The sequence below is a fragment of the Netta rufina genome (genome assembly GCF_964035555.1).
Source record: "Netta rufina genome assembly, chromosome: 1".
Classification (NCBI taxonomy): Eukaryota; Metazoa; Chordata; class Aves; order Anseriformes; family Anatidae; genus Netta; species Netta rufina.
The window spans coordinates 185,941,376-185,963,503 of NC_140123.1; the positions used below are offsets into that span (position 1 = coordinate 185,941,376).

Genomic DNA, 22,128 nt, shown 5'->3' on the forward strand with positions numbered 1-22,128 from the left:
TATAACTTTTTCATAATCCTGAATTGTGAAAAAAAACAACACCTCTCTGCTTAGAAAAAAACTCTTATTGAACTGCTGCCATTAAAAAAGTATACCTCACCTCCATGTCATTTTAACTTCAGACAGTGATTCTGAATGCAAAGGATTTAAACACTCGCTAAAATTACTGTGGCATGCCATCAGACTCAGTGTTCATAAATTGTGCTAAAACCAATTGAATCTGGAAGCTATCGTTCAGAGCTAGAGCTAATGGTTGTCTTGGCGTTAAAGGTCTATTTCCACCAGATTTTACTTATTATACTTGGTAAATGACTGACAGTGCTCATGATGTGATCCTGAAAAACCCTTTGGTATTATTACCAAGAGCTGTTATCACAGTCTGTATGAGGACTCTCCATGCTCATGCAGTGCAGCGCATTGCGGCGGGGACCACATTTCTCACTGCAGCAGCCTCAGACCTGGCCCCGAGGGAGCAGGTGTGCCGTCGGGGCCTTCAGTACTCTACCGAGCTCACAATTGCCATTGGCTCATCAAACGTTGCCAGCCTTATCTGCTTGGGGGTGGGGATGGAGAGGATCTCCCCCGTGTCGGCCGGTGAGTGAATCCCATTGTCAATGATGTTTGGGACTTCCTCCTCGTGATCTTCGTAGAGCGTGTTGATGTGCAGCAGTGGGTGTGTGGGGTTGCAGTTCAGTGCCGGGCCTGGTTCTGCTTTGACTGGGTTCAAAGTCATCGTTGTGGTCGCAGCAGTGGTGGCTATGTGGTTGTGGTTGCATGTGACAAAAGCCCCAGCAGCGGGCCCAGTTCTGCATGTCTCTGATGAGTACAGCATCTCTTTTGCAGGATGAGGGGTGTCTAAGAGAAACCAGAACAGCCAGTTAAAAGACACGTAGCCTTTCACCCTCCCCGTCCACCACAGAGCAGTGTCCTGAACCAATTAGGGTCATTGGCAGTTCTGCCATTGATTTCAATGGGAGCAGGAGTGGACCCCAAAGTGAATTTTCTTGGGACCCTTTGAGGAATCCAGCAGGACAGCTTCGTAACAACAGGACTGTAAGCTCAGGGAAACAGGACAAACAACAAATGGGTTTTGTAAATCTCACTTTTTTAGGCATGCTCATGCTTCCAAACGTGAATGGTATTTTTGTAAAATGAACAAAAAACAACTGAAAAGTATCTTTTACTCTCCTCTATGGTCTGGCAGGTGTTTTAGAAATGTTATGATTTAATGTTTTGACAAATGCTATGAATGTTGAAAACCACAAGATGGAATACAAAAAGCACTGATATTTTCAATGGGAAAAAATAGTGGTTACAGATTGTAAGCCACTTGTCTTCAGAAAGAACTCAGCAATTTGGTGTCTCTTTCCAGAAATTAGGAGTCTGCCTTACCTGATGGACTGCAATGTTGGTCTAACTCAAAAGCAAAGCTGAATACTTTTAATTAGAATGGAGAGTAACAGAGCCCCAAAACTACAGTAATTATTTTTCACTCTTTAAATATTCAAGCACTAATTTAGATGAAGGTAATTGAGACCAGAAAACCCCAGTAGTTTTGAGGAGTTGAAATCAGAGCAGGTGACCGGATAAGGAAAGCTGTAGAATAGCTCACATGCACATTGGGGAGTTGGAGGGCTCTAAGGAGCATACGGATTTGGAAGTGACAGAAACGTTTATACCTCAAATCACTTCTTTGCTGGGCAGTGGGTGACGGTAGCTGTCAGTCTGTCGAGGCCCAGAGGGAGGTCTTAGCTTGTAATGAGATGAGAGCCATTGCTTTAAGTATGTACAAATCTTTCTGTAACTTCAACTGCATAGTGCTTCTTTTTTATGTCAGTAGCTTACAAAAATAAACAAGAAGATACCTATCTCTCTGTCAGTTATCTACTGGTCTATCACTTTTCTTAGTGCTTACATGGCTGTCCCCATCACTCTAGCATCTAACAGTTATTGATATATTTTGAAAACTCCTTTGAGGCAGGAAAGGGGTAGCATTTGCAGGACACACACAGGGAACTGAGACACAGAAAGAGCATCCCTTGTGAGGCCATACGGGACGTGAATGGCAGAATTCCTGAATCCCAGACCAGCACCCACATTTCAGACCATCCATCCTCTGGTCCACATGAGACAAACAGCAATTTAAAATGTCTCTTGGGTGAAAAACAATATAATTCGAATTGTGCCTTCATAGGTGGCAAATGTCAACCCCTACAAATTAGTAGTTACAGAGAATTTTTTTTTTTCCTACAGGCAGCTTTAACTGCCTTTATCAGTTTCTCACCCACTCTTAAGAAGTTGCTGTTACTGGTTAGTATACTGGCTGTTTCTATATGACTTGAAAATAAGACTGGTTTGAAATATACCAGGTGCTGGTGGGGCAGGAAGGGTGTCATGGAGGCCAAACCCTCCTCATTTCCTTAGCCAGGCATGACCACATTCATAATTGTGAAAATCTGCTCGTGTTTGAAAAATTACCTATAGCAACAGCCTACAGGCTGCTTTGCACAGCTCTACCTGTAATAATGCTTATCCTCTGTATAGCTGTATTCTGATAGAGAGAACCATGGTTTCTGAGGCCTACAAATCCTAACATTGTTACTTATCCCAAAATCTAGTAAGGTAGGTCAAATTGTTCAGGAACGCTTTGAGTTCCTGAAGGTCACTACGAAAACCATGGTCTGTGGAGGTGGCACTGGCATTACAACATACTGTACCTTTGAGAGAGGAGGTAACGTGTACTATGACATTCTCTTCCTGGTTTAGGAATCCGCCTTCTTGGCTTTTTGACGTAGGCATCGAGGGGATGGCTGGAATCTCTGGCTTGGGTTTTTTACTACTAAGTATATACGGATGTACATCCAAGGAAAAGTGTCGTGTGTGCTTTTTTTCACTGCCTGTGCTTGGGATGGCGTTTGAGTCAGTTTTATGAGCTGATGATTGCTGTGAGGTTTTTGCAGTGGATTCTAGCAAAGGAGCAATAAGGCTATCTGTCGCCGTTTTTCTCCGCACAGGCTTAGGCTTTTCAGGTTTATGGTTTTCAACCTTCATAATGGCTAACTGTTCCTTGAATGGCTGAGGAAGTGGATTGGTAGTTGGGATCCATTTCATCTTCTTCCTTGGTCTCTTAATGATGAGCTGCTCGTTACCATCAATGTCTGCTGGGTCGACGCTTGGGTCTATTGTTTGGATCCCCGAATCACGCATGGTTGGAGTGGCATCATGGTTAGACTGGGCCAAGGCCGCAAGCAGCTGGCGGACCACATTGTCATACATCAGATCACTTTCGTTTGTAATAAAATCCAGGCGGTTCAAAGATTTTATGTGGTCCCGATTTTCATTACAAAACATGGCCAAAATATTGATGTCACAAAACTGGGACTTCTGCCACTGTTTCTTGGTCTTTATTCCAACTTTGTTGAGTTTATCAAATATGAAGTTGGACTTACGAAATATGAAGAGGTGAATTAAGTTGATAAGGATGATCAAGTTCATAAAGCAGAGGAGAACGATATCTACACCCGCAATGATCCGCTGGAGCTGGACAGATGGCAGCTTACAGTTCACTCTGATGTGCAATTTGGAGCTGCTTGTTTTGTCTGGAGGCTCTCCTAGCGCACATGTAAATTCATTTTGCTTCTGTGTAGCATAGTAGGTGGATAAGTATGTAATCGGTATAATGCTTAAAAAGATGATGAACAGATGTCTTGCGAGATAAAGCTTAGCCAAGAAGTTACTGCGTCCTCTTCTTTCCAGGTATTTCTCAAACAAGTTCTGTTCGGGGCTTTTTTCCTTCTCTGCATTCTCAATGATTTCTCTTTTTTCTCTCTCTGTGATCCCTGGGCCTTTGGACTGGATCTGTTTCTCAATTTTTGGTGCTCGTCCTTCAGCTGCACGGTGGTAACAATTATCAATCTCCTGGAGCAAAAAATTAAGCTCTGAAGTCAGTCGGGTGGAGGCCAGAAATTCCCAGCCCAGAGCTGGAATGTACATTATCCCAGCAAAAGCCAGCAGTGCATAAGGTAGGAACTTATGCTCAAACAAGGAGGGCCAGTGGCTGGCATCAACTCCTGGCAAGGCATCTTTTAATTCTGTCCAACAGTATCCTCTGGCATACAAGGCTTGATCGCGGGTGAAGTTGTGTGGTGTGTAACAGTATATTGGCTCCTCTGTATAACAGAGAGAAAAGTCACTGCTGTGCATTTAACCTACAAAAGGAGCTCTGGAAAATAAACATTTCAAATGATATCAATTTTACTTTACTGTATCTTCACATGACTGTTAAGCCCACAATGTCTATCAGACAGCTCAGCCTGCTCACATCTTCACAAGCCTCCAGGCAAAACTATTTACCTGGAAGCTTTATAATGAACCTCAGCTAGAAATGTCTGCAATAAATACATATTTTGGTTTTAGTTATCTCGCTGAGAACAATATCCTAAGCTAAAGTGTGGTCTTAACTCTAGAAAGGTAAAAGACCTGATATCCTCTACACAATAGCTTAGGATGTTATTTTGGCATATGTGCAAATGCTGAAAGGCTCATTTAGGTGAAATTTAAGGTTAATCCCAGCTGAATATTCTTCTAAATAGAAAAAAAAGTTAGATAAATAATATAGTTAGTGGATATATCTACTCATTGATATAATAGAAAAAAAATTAAAGACATATAAACATTTAGGCAACTGTATCCCAGTTAATGGTCTTGAATTAAAGTGTGACTGACCAAGACAGAATCTGGTGTGTTAATTGTATTTCCCACTATGAAAAATTAATTTTACATTTGAAAATGTAACATCATTTTTTACATAGTGTGCAATTAAATGCTGGAACTCACTGTCCTACAGCATTATGGTAGCAACAAATATAGTGGATCAAGAAAACATGTAGACAAAGTAACGGAAGAAAAAGTATAGCAAGAATTATTTAATACACAGATAATGATCCATTGTTTTTCCTTAGCATCATCTTTAAGTCACAGGCTGCTGGGCAGTGGGAGGGTTTTTCCAAGAAAATAATACCATATGCTTGTCTATTTTAATACTATTTCCTAAGCATTTGAGTTTTGCTACCATCAGAGACAGGATATTGGGCTAAAGGACTTTTGCTTTGACTCAGTAGGTGTACTATGTTCTTATGCAATTACATTTTTCTAACAATAGACATGACAATAATGCATAAAAACTTGTGAAAGCTACAACAGCATTAACAGCTCCAAAACAAATGACCATTATCAATACACCCTCTTCAAAGAGGAAGACCATATTTTAATCTTTTGGCAGGTAGAACAAAGGGAATATAATTTACAGTGTTCTGGTATACCTTAAAAAAAATCCTAAAATGAGATCCATAGGAGGAAGGCATGTTCTCTTGAATTGAGAATCGCTCAAGAACACCAAGCTGGCTCCAGTTCTGAACGCAGTCTACAATTCAGATGGAGAACAGCTCACTTGAAGAGAGTGGAGGTACTGTTCTCTTAATAATACAAATCATGAAGAGAAATAATAAAATGTTATGTCATTTGAAAATAGTAAAATATTCAAAATTAATAGGCAGGCAAAAAAAACTAATCCTTTTGGCATAACAGAAGACTCCTTAGTTGACCAACTAATACTCCTCATATTCAAGCAAATCAAAAGCATTTACTAGTGCTTTGGTAAAATGTGGATGTGTAAACATATTCTCTGATCTACATGCTTAGGACTGCACAAAATATTTTTAAAGTGATTCAGTGAAGATTCTTTTCTAAAAATATAACCATTTGGACAGACTTGCTAGAATAAATGATACTACCCAAGACACGACGTAAAGTGATTAAGTCCTGTATATTCTTTAAAATCACTTCTGAAGACTATTTTATGATCTACCGTAAAACGCAGCTGAAGGTAGATTAAATGATCTACCTTTCTTAGACACAGCTTCTCATTTAGAATAACATTGTGCATTTACTCATTAGTTACAATAAAAATATTCATTGTCTTTCATCTTCAGCAATTACATGCCCTCCTAACCCTGCCCATGAAAGGAAGCATACAAAAATATTCAATTCCTACTATCAGGGAGTTACTCTATGATTTCCCAGGAGATTCAGAAGATTCCTATGTGAATATATTCCCATCAAAAAAATGGCAAATAGCTTCAAGCATTTCTTGTAAGCAGAAATATTTTGAATGGTGTGTCTTAAGCTTAGTAGAACCTGTCAACATAAAACTTAGTTTCCCGTGAAATACGTAGATTCATTTCTGCTGGGTCTCAGCACCATGAATAGTTGAGACGACAGCAACAAATATTCATACAAACCATTCATAGGGACTTTTTTTGGATTCATGTATCATTTGCTACTACCAAATAAAAAGAGTTCTCCTCACCGAGGCCTGAAAGACTAAGGTGACTTCTGCCAAAATTTTATATATACACCAAATATTAATTTAATTTATAAACAAATAAAAACACCAAAATGTCTTAACATTACATTTATGTTGGACAGATCACTTGGAGACTAATTGCACTTTGTCCACTTCTCTGAAAAATGGAAGTTTCACAACTCTGGTTTAGACTCAACAGCTTCATTGGAGGCTACTTCAAAAATGTGCCTGCCTAGCCCAGTAAAGAAAGCAAATGCCATTTTATAGGAATTTACTAACTTTTCTTGTTAAAGATATTTAGCTGCTCCCACTGCCTGGTAAGCTGAGAGAGATCTCTAATTTTTCAGGATAGCTGAGCATGGTATTCCATTCTTATTCAGTGTTGTTATTTATTGATGCTACTCCTGTATTTTCTTTGCATATTTATTAAATTCACATGATTTTCATTATGTGTCAGGTGAATCCCAAAACCCTTCAGACGAAGGGTCCTCAGTGAAGCCAGTGGGACTTCTGAGAACTGCCTGAAGAGGAGGCAGGGTTACACTTCAGTTTTATTCAAACAATGTTTTCTAACATGTTTGAGTCATACTCACTGCCAGAGAATGTCACTGATCTTGTTAGTTACTCCACAGGGGAGTTTACCTTATCCTTCTCAGCAAAGGACGTGACTCACAAAGCAAAGCATCAGTCCTGGAAAGCTCATTCATCTAGACAACCATCGAGAAAATGGAGAGGAGGGGAAGACCCTTCCACACAAAGATTCAAAGCAAAAGACTAATTTACTTGCTGCCTGAAGGAACCTGTCTCTTCATTGACAAGGGGCTGCCAAGTAAGATCAATGTTAGCTCTAAGTTAGCTTTTGTGAATGCTCCTTAGGCAATAGCAGCATTTTACCTTGCATTTAACACCATGAAGGTGTTTGATCCTATCATACTAGGGCATGGACCATTTCTCCTCTGCTGCAATGTGTCAATCAGAAATAAATGAGAAAGGAAAGCATCACATCAATAACTAATCTGGTTTGTTATGAAAGATGGCATCAACATATAGGTGGATCTCAAAATGCAGGTCTGTTGAGGATGGAGGAGTACCAAGTTGTTCTCACATACACAGCTCACTTAGCCGTGAGAACCCCATAATGCGCATTCAGAAGGCACATCAGATTTTTTTTTAAAACCAAAGCTCTGATATTGGATCATATGATATAAAAATAAAATAAAAAGAAAATACATATTTGAAGTTTATACTCATAAATATAGGATGTTTTTCCCAAAACTTGGCAGTTTAATTGGATATGCCATAATTATTCAATTGTGTAGGAAATGACAAAATGACAGAAGAAGAAGATACTATAAGGAAAAACTTTTGCAAAGCTTAGGGGATACTACGATGGCTGAATGCGTTGGTCCTCTTTTCAGTGTTGTTGGGGCTTAGGCCGTAAGTATAATATGTCCCTACACATTCCTTGATAGTTACATGCTCGTGAGCCCAGCAGACAGAAATTCCTACCATTAAAAAATAAATAAATACGTCATGGAGAGCAAGGTCATCATCTCCAAAACAATCTTTTGCCTGTTCCAAACAATAATGAAAAGGTGGTACAGGGTATACATGTACCTGTGACTTGTACACGTGTGCAACTGCAACAAAGGCAAAAAAATAAGATACTACCCAATTAGCCTGTAATCAATATTGGGAACTGGAATGCTGAACTCAACATTTCTTCATTAAATGTGATGGCCTACTGCAAGATTTTCAGTGCTCATGCTCAGTAAATTCTCAGGAAGCTCAAAGCCTGAAGGTCTGCTGTTAGGTCCACCTATGCAAATGTGTTAATTAATCTTATACTGAGTTGAGTATAAAGATGCATACTAGGAAGCTTAGCTTCCCTTTTTCAATACTGTTAGATGATCACAGGTGAGCAGTACCTCAGATGTTTTCAACAGTTGTACAGAAATGCATTTTATGCTGCTCACTGTTCATGTAAGTAACTTTTAGAAGTCCACAAAACTAATCTCATTAATAAAATATGAGACATCTCAAATTAATCTTTTTGGATATACAGACAAGATAAAATAGTCAAAGCAGAATTAGTTAGTTGTGGAATACAATAATTCTGTTATGCCACTTGAAGAAATAAAAACCCTTGACAGCCAAGTTTTTTCACATGCTCCATTCTGTACCATCTCATCCTATCAGTTTAAGTACTACTTAGAGAAATTACTTCCAGGCATATGGTGGTAAAAAGGACATACTTCAGGGGAATGAAAGAGTGAACATGGCTGGGAGAAGATAAGCAAGGTAGGGAGGGGGATGAAGGCAGGGGGGACCATGCTCAGTAAAATGTTTAGAAAGAACCTAGAGAGACAAAGTGGAAGGCAGGAGTGAAGGCAAAGTATGAAAGCTAGGTGCTGCCTGTTAGTAAATGCTCTGAGAAACGCCTGGGACTTTCTGCAGGTGCAGGCTACCACTTCTACTAGTCTCAGTCCAAGGTCAACCACCCCCTCCCAGTGGTTCCCCAACCTCTACACAGCTCAGCATACACTCAACAGCCCTCTTCAAGAGCCCCTGAATTAAATACTCTTTGTCAGGCTGCAAGTGTTAAACATGTTAGATAAATTAATTTAACTAAACTTAACCCTGGAAAAACAATACTTTAAGTTCTGAAATTTCTCAAATGAGGGGCTGGGGGGCTGAGGTTTGGGGTTGGAACCTCTGTGCAGCTTCCCGTTGCAGAAATTAATCTCAGAAGGAATGCAGAGGCTCACACTGCAATACAAGCAGTTCAGGCCCCAGTTTTGCATCTCAAAGGAAAAGATGTCAACAGCACAGTCCACCAAGGAGGCTTTGTGGGTGTATGCACGTGCCTATACATATTAAAAAAATAATTTTACAAAAAATGTGAGCTAGTATGTGGTACATAGAAACAACACTGTTAAGTAAGACACGGTCAAGCTGACAGTTATGTGTTATTCTCCTGTATCTTTCAAAGTTTATTTTTTACAAGTTTTCCTAGAAAAAGTGAGTGAATTGGATCTCACACAAACATTTGTGTTTTCAAATAAAGATAACAATACCAGCCTCTCAGTATTCAACACAGTAAAAAAAAAATAGACCCTGCTTCTAAAAATGACTTCATGCAGTTTCTTTGAAGCCAATGGGATTACTCATAGTGCATAAAATTAGGCATGTGAATCTCTCTTTGAAGAACTGATGCTGTAGGGGGGTCAATCTCGAGCTTCTAAAATTTTATTACAAGCAGTAATCAAAAGTTACTTAAATAAATATGGACAACACATTTACAATGTTTTTGGTAGATGTTAAAAACACAGTAAGATATTTTTAATACACAGTATATGCCCCTATATAAAGGGGCAACTGACTCTTTACACCTACCATATTCCCTGTGAAATAAAATGTATTAACCAGAAGCAAAATATAAACCATAATAATAAGTTGTATATGTTTCCTGTGACCTCCATCTTTTAGAATTTACTCTGGAAAACCAAATCACACCTCATTAACCCTCCAAGGAGACTGCAGGTTTCCAGCATTCTAAACCGTGATTCAATAATGCAGGAGGAAAAGAACAATTTCCTAACAGCATACAGAAAAAAAAAAAAGGAAAAAAATGGCATCCAGTTTTCAGAAAATAAAACTGAAAAAAATGAGATTAAAATTCTTGTGCTTGCTATACCAAGACAAAGGTTAGTATGTCTCTTGTCTGAGTAATTCTTTGAGGATCCAAAGTAAACGTGCTGCCTGACATACACTGGGTATAGGCAGCAGAGAAGCTGCTTAGGTTCTGCCGAACAGGCTGGGTCTCCCAACTCCTGGACAAGCAACTAAACCCTCGTGCTCTGTCACAGAGGCTCACAGGGAATGCCAGTGGGAAGCAGACACCAACTCTGGAGACCTGAGTATCAGGTACGTAACTAAGTATCAGGTAAGCACAAGTACCGAGTTAAATATATTGCAGACTCACCCTGGGCCTATGGCTTTTCACCCTCTTCAAGAGGACTGCTAAATCATGCGAGTGCTCAACCTGCCTACAAAGAAAAGCTGGTATTTCAGTCAAGTTCTCTGAAGCGCTCCTCATAAGGTCCTCTCCACTTTACTGTAAGGAGAAAATCAGTGTTTAGGTAGGATCTCTGAATCTTCCTGCCCCATCAGATGCTAGAACACAAGTTTATAATAGCCAAGATAAATGAGGAGCTCCCTGAATTCAGCCATAGATGTTAGTATTTGACAAGTGTAGTTCTATCATACTGCTCTTCCCTATGTTGTATCAAGGGAGTGTAAGCAATCAGATGTACGTGCCTCATTCATCTCAAGTACTAAAAGGAATGCACAAGGAAGCAGGTAGCAAACTGTTTATTTTGAGAAACAGAAATTTATTTAGTAGTTTTCAGTATTTTTTTTTTTTAAAGGAAAAGAAGAAATGTCCTGGATCCTCTTCTCTCTGGAAAAACAGAACAAAAAACATTTATATTACTAAAGCTGAAAATGTAGTCTAAGTAAGAATGATGTCATCTAAACAGTAAACAGTTTTTCCATCCCAGCCAGAGGTTTCCATAAGGAATATGTAACTCTATTTTGGATGTGACTTTAACAAATGCTGGCTAGTATCCAAATTAACTAGAAAATTCCTTTAATTTAACAGGTTTATTTCAACTACTTTATTTAAAGGTTAGAAATTAGTACAGTATGAGGATGGATTCCTGAAATTACTTTTGTGTATCAATTGTAGTCATACGGTCCTATTTAACTCAGTTTATTCATATGAATAAGAACATAAAACATTCATAGAACTAAGCCTTAACTTAGCAAGCTGATTATTAAGAATTATCATTTTTATCAAAACAAAAAGACAATACCTTTACCTTTGTTAGGGAATATTCTTTCCAACTCTGAAAAAAGGTTCCATGCCCATGAAGTCTTCCTAAGGTACAAATTTCTCCATGATCAACAAGGTAAGGTATAGCCTTTTTTGACCACTCTCTGAAATCACTTGTCCTGTTTAAGAAAAAAATCTTAAAAGAAAAGTCCCTAAGCAAATGAGACAGGAAACCATCTGCTAGTAAGTTTTACTGACTCACATTCTACAAAAATTAGTTGTAATGGGTGAGATAAACAGCTTCAAAAACTAACAGGTTATTGGTTTCCCATAGGGGTGTCCCCATATTTACAGTTTGGGGCCATTTTTCTTGCAAGACTGCTATTCAAACTGCATGTATTTTGGATTTGCAGAATAACTGTATCAGTACTGAACATTCCCAGTGGATATATAAATTTACAGGACTATATTCCCTGTATGTAACATACATTAGCTCTTCTGAAATTAGCTGGTATGCTGAAGTTCACTTACCAGCAACCTGAGGCTTAAAGACTTGTAATGCCTGACCTGCAAAATTCAGGAGAGCAAAGCACCTAGTCCTACTTGGTTCATATGTTGACATGTTGGAAAAGATTACTCCAGAAATGGCAACCGTTACACAGAAGGTGCAGAAACACCTAACTGAAATCCCTGAGGTTGTTCCTATGGAGAAATGTTTCCTCAATAATGAGCTACCATCCACCACATGACGGTCACGCAGTACGGTGGCAATGTTGTTAGAAAGAGAGCTTCTCTGTAATGACTGAACTGATGAGCAACACTGCGAGCATTTCTTCCTGTGGTTAATGGAGCCTTATGTGAAAACAAAAGACATCTGGAAGGAAATTACAATGCTTGCATTTGCACCTAGAGGTGTATTTCTGTATTATCATTTGTTTTGTACTATGTTAAGATATGAGGAAAAGTTAGATTTGACTAACAGAATGCATTCTCCAAAATATAATTAATTCCGCCAGATAGCTCTACAAAAGAGATCTGAATAATATTGACTTCTACAATTATCCCTAGTATAAGGAGGTAAGTGGAATTTGGTGATGCCAGAACTTCTCTATAGGGGTAGAAGTAATGCATGAAAGCAAGTGTGTTCATGTTACCCAAAGATCAAAAAACATTTTTGGACAATTCAAAAATTCCCCTCTAGAAGTAGAACCCCAAAGCAGCTACACAGGCACCCAGACACTAGGATGATGCGAACTAGAGTAACAGCTAAAGCAAACTGCAAGAACACATAAATGCCAAGGTGAAATGAATACCTAGTGAAACTGATGGCACACAGACAAGGGTGGCTTCTTAATTCAAGGGTCAAGCGCAAAATACAAGCACAGGAAACAACAGGAAACAGCAGGTTTGTTCTACTGCATTACTGCTTTTTAATGGTCAGAAATGAAAAAAGATGGCTTGTTTTAAGTACCTCTTGGCATAAACACAGCACCTGGAAAATTTCATATTAAAAAAAAAGAAAAGAAAAATACAAGTAGTTAGTTCATTAGGTAATTATATTCTTTTAGTATCTCAGTATTTGGAGGCAGAGATGACTGGTCTACTGCTTTTTAGAAAACTGGTCCCTCCAGGTATAGTGAAACTGGGGGTTGTGAAGTATCAGACCTGTGCTGATCTATCATGACAGAGCAAAAGAGAATCAGCCTTAAAAGGCTCCCAGGGACCCTGCAACTTCCAGCGTGGATGTTTCCATCCCTCCTGTACAGTTTGTGGATCCCACAGAAGACAAGGCACCTCAGCCTCAGAAATAATTACTTCCCTGTACAGCTGAAATGCTCCAAAACAGTCACTTGAGCTCCAAGCTGCAAAAGACGCACCCTGCATTCAGCAACTGCTGCCAGAAGAGAAAAGCAAACAAATCCCCAAACCTTACTATTGTTAAGAAGCACAACTGAGTTTCCAAGTTCAAATACAGGAGAATAATATACAAAATCCCTTATGATGGAAACATAAGGCATTATTTTCAACCCTTTTCTTAGAATAAATCCTGTATCATGGGAAACAAAAGAAACCTCTGCAAGAATGATGACAGTCTACTGTGAAATATTTCAGCTTTTTAATTAAATGTGTATACCTACTGAAGGTGCCTGCTGCAGTCATCTTTAGTGTTCAAAAATCCCAGGGAACTAACGGATGATACAGACTCTTCTTGAAGAGTTTTACCAATCTAAGAGGCAATACAAGCTGAGACCTCTAGATCTTGGATGTGTAATTTCTGTCTAGTTTAGAGAGAAAAAGCTTCAAAATACTTCATGGTAGCTTTGAAAAACAGTCTCAGCCTTACTCTTATTTATTCAAAAGGTTCCCTCTTGACAAAGGTGAATGAGTTAAGTAGCTCTTAAACAAGAATGCTTTTGACCCATCTATCTGTACAGATTGTTGAAGTTATCCTGAAAGTATGTATTAAGCTAAATTTTATCCATATGTTGGACCTCTTCACATATGAGACACAAGAAAATGAAAGGGTTAATAGTGTAGACAGGGTCATCCAAGTCAATATAAAAAAAAGACGACACGTATGTGTCAATGAAGACTGAGAGATGGAATTTGCGACAGAAAAACGTCTGTGGCCTCTAGGAATTGCAGTGGACTGATTACTTACGTGAGGCTCATGTGTTTCCTCTAGATTACTTTTCCATTTAACATTCAACTGCATAACTGCAAATCTATAAGTGACCAAAAATCCGAGAAAGCCAGCTTGCATACTCCATGAAAATTGTGTTTGTGTTTTGCCCTCACCCTTTGGTAAGAATTCCAACTGCAGTGCAAACAGCCAGTGGCTGAACCACGGCCAGCCCATGGCTGCTTGCACTACTGCAGTTCTTTAAAAAATACACAATTTGAAAGCACTTAAAACACAAGAGGTGTGAGAAGAGAATTTAAGGAGTGTCTCAGCAGCTAATACTGCCTCAGAACTAATTTCTGCATCCATGTCCTCACATGCATGCAAATAACAATCTGGCCCAGTACTTGTAGCAGTAACAGTAACCATTTGGGAAAACTTCATCTTCACTTTTTTACTGTATGTGGCTTTAAGTACGGCTACCGAGTCAAAATGGAAAATAAGCTCAAAAGCCAACTAACAGTCAGGTCAGGAAGTGAGAGTGTGTGTAAATATGCTGCCCACAGCCTGAGACAGAAATACAAATTCAAAAAGTTGACCGGCAATACAAAATAAAATTCCATCTTGTAGCAGAGAAATCCTCACCATACACTACTTCAAACATACTTTTGGGTGAAATGCATAAAGAGACACTGAACTCATGCATACACTGTACTGCACAGTGAAGTAAGCATCACTTATGCAAAATGATTACAAATCAGAAAATAAAACATAAAACTTGTCCTAACTCTTCAGTCATTTAACTTACTGTCTCCTTCCATGACTTCCTCATGAGAATTTTCTAGCAGAAGGGTGGTAGAGGGCTGAGCTACATAACTGCTAAGAGACATAGAAATACAGTATTTGTGAGCAACTTTTTGGTATTTGGTAAGCACTGTTTTATAAACCTAGCAAGAAAATGAACACCAAAGCTTGGCTTTTGATGGGAGTATAAAAATCAACTGGATGACTGTTTTGCTTTATTTTAATAAAGTATTGGCATTAAACAACTTCTGAGGGAAAAGCAGACATGACTGCAATACAGAATGATTCACTGTGAATAGAAAGCACAAGGCAGTGTACACAAGGGATATGACTTAGCAATTGCTGTGGCTGACAACATGAATCCTAAAGCTTTTGAAAGTTTGGAAACCAAAATATTTCAATATTGTGAAGATATGTTAATATTGTGAAGATCCTTGTCCATGGTGTCTTGGAATCTAAGCAAAGGCCGTGAGATGTTTCACTACGGAAGGCTGCTGTTCACTGCCAGTGTCAGAGGACAGACACTATACTTGCTGATGGAGAGGTGTTTAATACCCATCAGAGCCCTATCTGTGGCTGTGGGTTGTGAATACTAGTTCCATGTGGTTTGCAAGTACCTAGCTCCATGGTAAAACCAGGGAGAGTAGCGAAGCGAGCAAGATGAAAAACCCACGGAACACCAAACAGATGCCCATCAAACAGATAATGAATGTTGCAGTCTAATACCACGCATTTTCTGCATTTTGACAAGGAAGTAAAAATGGAAATGCAGTATATTAAAGGACCAGTCCCTTGTATTTAGATCTGTGCCTCCCCAGACTCACCAGGCCTTGATAGGAGATACTGAAACATCGTAACTAAAAAAAGCTGCTGAACATTGAGGCAGACTACAGCTGGACTAGAACTACATATCTTAGAGTCTTACCTACTAATCTTTAATTAAAGTTTGGCCTTTTATCATTTTTTTCCACTAAGTATTAGCCTAAGGCTAGTTTGCTTCAGCAAGAAAACACTTTTAATGATTTATTTCAAAGAAAGTAGGTAGGTAACTAAATAAAGAACCCCAAACCTTTTATCATGTGGAAGGGAACAACCCTGCAGGCTCCAAGGCAGCTAAATGGGAAGAACAGAAGTGACAACCTCTACTTACAGGCTTACAGCCTGCTCCTCTGCTAGCTGGCACCCAGCGTGGTTATCTATCCCTGCACTGGGACACTGCAGTACTAACTGAAGTAGAGCTCTCCACTCAGAGGTAGTTGTATTTTACTTCTAGTTTGCACAGGAGTAACTAATTCTTCAAGGTGCTAGGGAATGAAAAATCAGGCTTCTGGATCTTCAGATATGAGAAATAAAACCCTAAGGAAAAAAAAATATGGACCTTTGCAAAACATTGTGCATACAATGCAGGAGCACTACAACGGATACTGGAAATCACACAGGGTGTAATGGGGGCATGCCACTGTTCTGAAAGAAATTCAAACAGTATTTGGATTTAAATAAAATAATAAATCTTTAAGGCAGTAATTTGTGAAAGAAAACAGAATGAAACCAAGTAAATTCCCCTGGGACTACCACCTGTATGCACTGTAGCTCTCAACAAGAGCATCGCTAGCAGGGAGGTTTCCTTTGCGCACAGAGGGCAAATGCCTCCAACACTTCCCCTGAGATCCTCAAGGTTCAGTGCACACTGGCCCATAAATACAAGACATCCTGATGGTATATAAAGTCTGCGCATGGGTGAGTTTTAGAAAGGCAGACTATTCGTTTGTCTGTTGTGGACGCTTGTCTGGCTTTCTTTTTGTGAAGTTGCTGACCACTGTTCCTGAATGACTTTATCGCAGAATCATAGAATGGCTTGGGTTGGAGGGGACCTTAAAGACCATCCAGTTCCAACCTAAGGCCTCATCCAACTTGGCCTTGAACAACTCCAGGGTTGGGGCATCCACAGCCTCTCTGGGCAACCAGGTCCAGCGCCTCACTACCCTCCCTCCTAATGTCTAGTCTAAATCTATCCTCCCTTAGTTTAAGATCGTTCCCCCTTGTCCTATCATTATCTACCTGCGTAAAGAGTCCTTCTCTGTCCTTTTTATAAGACCCCTTTAAGCACTGAAAGGCTGCAATGAGGTCTCCCCATAGCCTTCTCTTCTCCAGGCTGAACATCTCCAGCTCTCTCGGACTTCCTTCACAGGATAGCTGCCCCAGCCCTCTGATCATCCTTGTAGTCCTCCTCCGATCTGCTCTAACAGCCCCACATCTTTCTTGTGCTGGGGGCCCCAGACCTGGATGCAGCACTCCAAGTGGGGCCTCACAAGGGCAGAGCAGAGGGGGACAATCCCCTCCCTCCCCTGCTGGCCACTCCTCTGTCGATGCAGCCCAGGACGCAGTTGGCCTTCTGGGCTGCAGGCACACACTGCTGGCTCATGTTGAGCTTTTTGTCCACCAGAACCCCCAAGTCTCTCTCCTCAGGGCTGCTCTCAATGAGTTCTTCTCCCGGCCTGTGCTCATGTCTGGGATTGCCCCAACCTAGGTGCAGCACCTTGCACTTGGCCTTGCTGAACCTCATGTGGTTCACATGGGCCCACTTCTCCAGCCTGTCCAGGTCCCTCTGGATGACACCCCTTCCTTCTGGTGTATCAACCACACCACTCACGCTTGATGGCATCTACAAACTTGCTCAGGGTGCACTCAACCCCATCGTCTACATCATTGATGAAGATACTGAAAAGCACCGGTCCCAAGAGACACCCCTGAGGTACCGCTCGTCACTGGCCTGCACCTGGACACAGAGCCATTGACCACCACTCTCTGGGTACAGCCATCGAGCCAATTATTTTGCCCAGTATTAATACTGCACACAGATTTACTTTAATTACTTTTCTAGGTGCATCCTTCCTGGAATCACACTAGTTTGTTGGAAAAACATTAAAGGAGAATTGGGAGACTCAGAAACGATAACAGAAGGTGTTAGTTGAGGGACTTTCTTTTCTCTTATGAAAGAAAGTCAGGGAAGTGCAAAGAAAGGCTGTAGTCATTTCTTTGCAGAGGTGCCAGTGCAAGCGTTATACCGTCTGTGATTTAATTTCTCAAAAACAATGTGGAGATCAGAGCACTCAAACACGAGGATGAACAAATCACATACATGAACAGCAAATACATTAACCTAAGCAACCACTTTGCCCCTGTCATTAAAACAACACAATTCATTAAGTAACTTTATTTTCACCCACAGGAAAACTACACTATGCAATGTATTATTCCACAGACATAACGATTTCTAAAATTACAAATAAATGATTGCCTTTTAAATCCACCTGGCATAACGCACGCCCTCCTTGCTTCACATGCTGAGGCTGGGCTCAACTTTTACATGGCATGCTGTTGCTGGGCCCAGGAGCCCAGCACTGCACTGTGCCTAGTCACTCCTGACCAGGCTTTAAGGTAAGCTGGATCCTCCACAAACTCACAGGCAGATCAGCAGTGTGTAGGGTTTTATCTCCTCTTGGCACTCAAGGGTTTGTGAGAAACCACGTTCACTGCACATCTACGTACGCCCCGAGCACGCACACCTCTCTTCTGAGAGCCTTTACAAGACTCTTCAAGTAAGGGGACAGAAACCAGAAGAGGGGTTTGTTCTTGGCTTAGCAGCATGATGGTAGCTTTGAACAGCTTGCACTGGATATCATTAACAGCATTAGGAGTGATTATAAGCATCAGCTTTTATTTCCTACTCCGAGGCTGTAACCGATGCACAGAAGGGCACAAGGAAAAGGCTGGGAAGCTACTATGGTACTAACACCCAAAGCGGCAGCAGGAACCTCTTGCCAGCACTTTTGTCAACAAAGTTTGCACTTTTCATATGTATTATTTAAATTGCATACAGGAAGCAATATCCAAAGCAAGAAAAATATTTTTTTTTAAAAGATCAGTGGCAGCGCATGGGTGAAACCTAACACAAACAGCAGAGCCAGTAATAAGCACATACTCAGCAGGACTATTGCTGTTACCATGGTCAGTGTCTCTGGACAACCTTCTTAGTAAAGAAGTTTGAGTAAATGTTGTTTTGGTAACAGGGCTGTAAACATCTAAATCAGGTCACATTTAAAATCAGGAGTTTTGCTCTTGAGAGCACTGGAAGCAGAATTGAATCTACCGATCTTGAGCTTTTTTACTGCACCTGAAAAAGAAGTCTAATTTCGTCGGCCCTTTACAGTTTGTATGACATTTTCTTGTATCTTTATTTTTTTTCCCCTTTCTCTCATGGTATGTATATTGTATGTGAGAAGAGTGCTGTCCCATGTTTTTTCAGTGACATAAAGGTGCTTTCTGTATTGCCTTGTAAACTTTGTCCAGGTAGGACATAACAGGTTACTGCTCTTATAGCACATATAGAATCAGAAAATCATCAAGGTTGGAAAAGACCTCCAAGATTATTTAGTCCAACTGTTCCCCTATCACCAATATCACCCACTAAACCATGTCTCTAAGTGCCATGTCCAAGCTTTCCTTAAATATCTCCAGGGACGATGATGCCACCACCTTCCTGGGCAACCCATTCCAATGCCTGACTGCTCTTTCTGAGAAGAAATTTCTCTTAATTTCCAACCTGACCCTCCTCTGGCACAACTTGAGGCCATTCCCTCATCTCATCACCCGCAAAAAGAGGCCAACCCCCAGCTCCCCACACCTTCCTTTCAGGTAGTTGTAGAGAACACTAAGGTCTCCCCTGAGCCTCCTCTTCCCCAGACTAAACACCCCCAGTTCCCTCAGCCGCTCCTCACAGGACTTGTGCTCCAGGCCCTGCACCAGCTTCGTAGCCCTTCTCTGGACACACTCCAGGGCCTCGATGTCCTTCTTGTAGTGAGAGGCCCAAAGCTGAACACAGCACTCGAGGTGCGGCCTCACCAGAGCAGAGTACAGGGGGGCGATCACCTCCCTGCTCCTGCTGGCTGCACTATTCCTGACACAAGCCAGGATGCCATCAGCCTTCTTGGTCACCTGGGCACACTGCTGGCTCATGTTCAGGCGAGCATCAACCAACATGCCCAGATCCTTTTCCTCTGCACAGCTTTCCAGCCACTCCACCACAAGCCTGTAGCATTGCATATGCTCTTATAGGGTCAAATGAGTACACAAGGTCTGTGACTAGACACAAATGACATTGTTTTTGGTACTTCTGAAAAACAAAACAAAACAACTGCAACATTTAAGACCACAACTGTTGTCCTAGAGTAGTCTTTCATGGCATAAAACAAACCCAATTGCAGAAATAGGGTCAGATGTGAGTAGTGAGTAAAATTGCTAAACTTCCATGGACCACTGTGTAGTCTCTCAGAGTAACATCCCCTGTATAAATCTCTGAGTCTCCTAGACTTGGGTCTTCCTCCGCAATCTGCAGCCTCACAGGACTTGCTCATACAGAGTAAGCTCCTGCTGTCTGCGCAAGCAGTGATTCATCACAGATCTCTGGTAGGAAGCTCACACTACAATAAAGAAACATAAGTGAAAGAGCATGACCTTTCTGGCACCCAAGGTTATCTTTAGGCCTACTAATATTCACATTTGTAAATCTCAAACAGTGTGAAGTAAGCACTCTCGTTGCCTTCTGTAGGCTTGCCTTTTCATCGATGTTTACTTCTCTACAAACCAAACAGAGGAAGGGCCCCAACACTTTTGCATTCTACATGAAGGACCCACAAAAGTGACTGTATCCTGCCTTTAGGTCACCACGAGGAGACAGTTTTCAGATGTTCACCAAGCTCAGTGTGCCCTGAAAATATGGTCTCTTTAAGATACCTCTAGATGACCATGCAAAAAAATGATGTTATCATCAACTGCGGCTGAAGAACTATATAAAAGATATATATAAGTCATTAAAAAAAAAAAGGCAAATTCAAAATGTTTTAACTATGATTTAGAAAAATCTTCAATCAAGATGCTCTTCAAAAGCAGTTACTCTTCTAGGTAATTTAATCTTACATATGCTTTATGCTTGCTTTCACTGTCAGTGTTGGAAGTCAACCCCAAAGCCACATACGAAGTAAGAGCCTGATTTGGATACGTTTATGGATCAAACACAGCTAATTCCCACTGACCATACAAGCTACAGGCTTCCAGTCTGTACACGAAGGCGCTAATAATTCCCAAGGGATCTTCAGGATGGAGCCTCGGGGGACCCGAAAGAAGTCCCATGCTGTCAGCTCCACTCCTGAAGGCGACACTTCAGAAAGTAAAGCAGTGGTTACCTGCCTGCTAATGGCCCAAACGATGTCACAGCAATTTACTGGGTGAATGATTTTTGAGGCTCACCAAGACTTGAACTGTCCTTCCAGACAAGCCTGGACTAACCTCCCTGACAGGCAGGACGATGTGTTGGCTGTGATGGGCGAACAACCTGGGCTTTTGAACCTGTGAAAATTTTTATGCAAGCCCTTAAATACCAGAAATATCATGATATGGGAAAGCCCAAGAGGCGTGTACCTGTATGTAATTACCAGCAGCCAGTATAATGAGGCACCCCTCTACCTTGTGGGCCAGTCAAACACTCGTGCTGTACACACCTGACTCAACATCAGGACCAACGCTCAGGCCGTACCTCATCTTTACACCTCTCTGGCTCCTCGTAACGAAGCACAAAGAGGCGCTCCGGTGGGCCACTGGCACGGAGCCACCCGCTCCCCTCCCTCAGCACCGCTGTCCTTGGGGCACCCCACGGCCCCTCTGCTCCCGCTGCCCCTGCCCTCCAGGAGCCGGCCACAAAGCGGGGAGCCACCGGGGCTATTTTTGGGGCCGCTGTTGGAGCCCGCAGCCCTTACCAGCAAAGTTCTTGGTGAAGACGAGCGTGACGAGGAGGATGGGGATGAGGACGGTGCCGATGGTGACCACGCGGTCGAAGGGCAGCTCCAGCTTCAGCTGCAGCAGCAGAGCCGCCAGCGCGCCCGCCTTGTCATCCTGCTGCCCGGGCAGGATCAGCTCCTTCAGCTTCTCGCCCGCCAGCAGCGCGGTGGCCATGTCGGGGTGGTTATCGATGATGTGTTGCATAAGCGGTGGCTGCGGGCGGCCTCACGCCGACGGGCCTCCCCCGGGGACGGGGACACGGGGACGGGCAGTGGCCTGCGGGGACAACACCGACAGGGTGGCGGCGGGGCCGGCTGCCTTGGGGTGCTGCGGGGTGCTGCGGGGGTCCCGTGCTGCCCGCCCCAGCCCGACCTCCCCGTGTCCCCGCAGCCCCGGGGAGCAGCAGCAGCACCCCGGGTGCTGCAGGAGGGCTGCCTCCCCACGCAGCTCCGCAGAGGGAAGCGGGGGGGACCCCAGCAGCCATGTCCCCGCCGTGCCCGGCCATGCGACAACACGGGCTGGGGCTGGGGCTGGGGCTGGGGCTGCCCCCGCGCCGAGGGAGCGGGCATTTACCTGGCAGCTGCGGCTCCCTGGGTTCGCAGGCGCTGCCTCGCCAGCAGCAGCGGAAGGCGCAAATAAACTTACACCGGCCCTTCCTGCCGGCGG

General features: G+C 42.0%; 1 protein-coding gene across 1 annotated transcript; it reads right to left on the reverse strand.

The window, feature by feature from the left end:
- Positions 1-493: 493 nt before the first annotated feature.
- PANX2 (pannexin 2) lies at positions 494-22,128 on the reverse strand (the record flags this gene model as incomplete). The annotated part of the gene is made up of 4 exons (XM_084286327.1): positions 22,036-22,128; positions 21,441-21,738; positions 2,718-4,169; positions 494-855 (listed from the first exon to the last, which is right to left on the reverse strand). Exons 2-4 carry the CDS (start codon positions 21,664-21,666, stop codon positions 494-496), a joined length of 2,040 nt encoding a protein of 679 aa, XP_084142453.1. The 5' UTR covers positions 21,667-21,738; positions 22,036-22,128.